Source organism: Protobothrops mucrosquamatus, unplaced genomic scaffold, assembly GCF_001527695.2.
Source record: "Protobothrops mucrosquamatus isolate PMUCROS unplaced genomic scaffold, P.Mucros_1.0 scaffold11642, whole genome shotgun sequence".
NCBI classification, from domain to species: Eukaryota; Metazoa; Chordata; class Lepidosauria; order Squamata; family Viperidae; genus Protobothrops; species Protobothrops mucrosquamatus.
In genome coordinates this window covers 1-3445 of record NW_015397421.1, presented here as the reverse complement: position 1 = coordinate 3445, position 3445 = coordinate 1, and the positions used below count along the sequence as shown (strand labels likewise).

Below are 3445 nucleotides of genomic sequence, written 5' to 3'. Positions count from 1 at the left end.
GAAGAAGAAGAAGAAGAAGAAGAAGAAGAAGAAGAAGAAGAAGAAGAAGAAGAAGAAGAAGAAGAAGAAGAAGAAGAAGAAGAAGAAGAAGAAGAAGAAGAAGAAGAAGAAGAAGAAGAAGAAGAAGAAGAAGAAGAAGAAGAAGAAGAAGAAGAAGAAGAAGAAGAAGAAGAAGAAGAAGAAGAAGAAGAAGATTCTCATCCAAGAAGCTTGGATGGTGAGAGGATGTATCTATTCTTTCATCCCCCTCACCATCACAAGTGATGAAGCTTCTTGGGTGAGAAGCAAAATGTTTATTCTTCTTCCTCAAGGAAAAACAGTCTAGTTGCCTTTTACAAAAGCACCTTTGAGACAGGAGAAATAAAAATTCAACAACTAAGGTGTTATGTCATACATTTTAAGCAGATTCATATTTTCCCTGTTAAAGAAAAGGGAAGATTCATACCCTAGCCATCGGAATATTCTGCCCAAATCCTTGGTGAAGATGCTGCTGGACAAGCCTTGTTTCACACTATTGTTCCAACCAAAAGCTTCTTCCTCTGTCTGGAAAGCAAAATAAATTTAAAAAAAAAAACTACATGAACTTAGCGCTAACTATAACCACAAAAATAGAATGATAAACCAGAACTTCTAAAATGTTTAACTATGCGCAAGGCCTAGTAAAGTCACAAAAAGACTGAAGCATGCCTCAAACTATAAGGCAAGCAGAGTGTTATTATCAAATACTCACTTTTCCAGTATTCATTACACTCATCATACTGGTCCCAGAACAGGGAGGCCTTATCATAGTACTGATCTCTCAATGTACCTTGTATAAAGTCCTTGGATAATCCCAGAGAGCTGCTACCAACAATTCCTAAGCACTTGAGATATTTACTGTATTTCCAAAGCAGGAAAAAACCTCATGTAGCTGCATTAACTGCTAACACTACTATTGTAGTCTTTTGGATTTCAAGTTGATATAACCTTGCTAGCATCTAACTAAAAAGCTGTTTTACTTACCTTAAATTTGAGCACATAGAGAATAGGAGCAAATGTCTCTGTGTGCACAATTGGAGAATTATGAGGGAGGCCAATCACAATGGTTGGTTCAACATAGTTTCCAGGACGTTCTATAACCTTGAATTTAAAAGAGAAGGGAAAAAACCACTAGTTTCAGCCAAATCAATCTCTACACATGAAAATATCTACTGCATAAACTTCCTTCAACAGCTGTGTTCACAACATACAAACCATGCCTAAAAGCAACAATACAACTGCAATTCTGAATATTAGCTTGTCAGAAGTGTGAGTTGCCAGGAGAATCATCTTCATTTAACTGCTCATATCAAGAGAGCTGATTTGCCTTTCTTTGTAAGTTGCTTCTTAAAGAGACAACTAGTAATAACCCTAATCATGCTAGATAAGGACAATATAAGATAGATTACTAGTTGTTAATAGGAAACCCTGTGAAAGTTACCCAAGAAAGGTCTATCTTTTGGCCCTTCTCAACCTTCCATAATTGGGCTTCATACTGTTATAGGAAGTAACTGCTCTACTTCTAGTTTGTAGAATTCTGTATCTACAAACATAAAGTCTCCTTCAAGTCAAGTTCAACTGAAAACTTCATGGACACATCTGTTACTTTGTCTTCATTTTGTAGTGGCAAAAGGCACCCCTCCACACCATTTTAATTTGCTAATCTACCTCTAGAATTGCCAGGTGTTCACCTATTCAAGTACTAAAGAGGATGACTGTGCTCAAATTGGATAAATTCAACTAAGTGCCACCTCTTGGATGGGTAGTTTTCAAACATGATAAAGTGTACATTATTACAGGTTATGTAAACATTATACAACCAGGAAATATATTTGGTTAAACTTGTTGAAACAAAATTTGAAGGTGAAGATTATTTATCAGGTGAAGGATAAAAGCAACAAGAGTTTGATGGAGGTATTGGTCAAAACAACACATTCTTCGACACCACTGCTTTTAAGTTTTATATTATAGATGTAAATGAGAATAATCACCTTCCCACCATAGACAACAGAGCCACCTTGTTGTTTGGCCACTTCCACTGCATCAAGGAACATCTTAACTGCTTGCTTTGTATGAAGAGGACCGTACAGGGTGTTTGCTGCAATTAAAAAAAAAAGGTCTAAGTGAAAGCCAAATAAAATGTATAAGAATATATTGAGAAATCCATTAGATTTATTTTAAAAGCTCATGGCTACAACTGGAACTGCTTGGAGCAACTTTGTTATATCAGTACGTGGTTATTCATGTATATCATCCATTAGTACATGGTACATCAGAGCATGGTTATAAAGAAAGGAAAAAGTTCTCTGAGGTAGCCTGAACACAAGACTAAAAGCTACTGTAAAAGTAATTAGATTTTAGCCAAGTACCATCACAGTCTATTTTCAGGAATAAAACAAAGCTCTTACCATCCCATGGATCTCCAATACGGACTTGAGCATATGCCTTCATGAGTTTTTCTACTACTTGATCATGGATGCTTTCATGCAAAAACTAAGCAGAAATTCATGAATATTATTGGCAGTAACAGCACAACTTCAGCATCCTGCAGAAAACTATAGTATCTTCTGAAGATCTTTCAGAGTTTTCTAGAAACTTAACTTTTGTAAAGTTATGACAAGTAGCCTTTCTCCACTTTTATGCACTTAAGTGTACGTAAGCATTTTATTTCTAATTTAATATTTGGCAACTCAGGATAGAATTGGAAGGACGTTTGAGAATAAGCAGTAAAAGATACATTACTCCATATACCTTTTCAAATTGGGGGTTAGATTTACGCAAACTCTGTCTTATTTTGTTCTAAACTGCACAGAAAATAGGACAGGCAGTAAAGAACAAATAGAACACAATAGCTCCATGGGAAAATATTACAGTATATTTGCCGGGGCCAGAAGCAGTTGTATGCACAAATTTCTATCAAGATTATGCAGAAGATATGAAGAGAATGACTAAGAAATCTGTCTATATATCTATTGTCTGTCTTTCTCTACATGTATTAACTATCTGTCTGCCTATCTATCTATCAGTCCACCCATCCAGATAGTAAAATATACAGAGATATTAAGAATTATTTACCAGCCTCCTAGCAGTTGTGCATCTCTGGCCTGCTGTACCCACAGCTGCAAAGAGGGCAGATGGGATGACTAGGTTGAGATCTGCATCTTCAAATACTGCAAGGAACAGAAGCAGATCATGATGGACCAATGCAAAATATAAGCAAAATAAATATCAACTATAAGGAATTAGGCAACAACTACTGGTGAAAGACTGTCAACAATTTTTATTCTAAATATATCAGAGACATTTATAGCCAAAAACAAAACATCTGCAAAGGTCAGTGATATAGACTTTATCAAACAAACTTTGCTTTGATTCAAGGAAGTCTTCTAGATTCATACAGAGTTGGAAAGAACAACTCTTTTCCCTT

General features: G+C 35.8%; 1 protein-coding gene across 1 annotated transcript in view; it reads right to left on the bottom strand.

The window, feature by feature from the left end:
- The window catches only part of LOC107301337 (alpha-aminoadipic semialdehyde dehydrogenase-like), a gene marked incomplete at both ends in the record, with an annotated part of 5896 nt that extends 2656 nt beyond the window's left edge, over nt 1-3240 (bottom strand). The window contains 5 exons of the mRNA XM_015830574.1: nt 446-543; nt 1003-1119; nt 2010-2116; nt 2427-2511; nt 3094-3240. Coding sequence (XP_015686060.1) covers nt 446-543; nt 1003-1119; nt 2010-2116; nt 2427-2511; nt 3094-3240 — 554 coding nt within the window. The remainder of the gene's footprint in view (nt 1-445; nt 544-1002; nt 1120-2009; nt 2117-2426; nt 2512-3093) is intronic.
- Between the last annotated feature and the right edge of the window lie 205 nt (nt 3241-3445).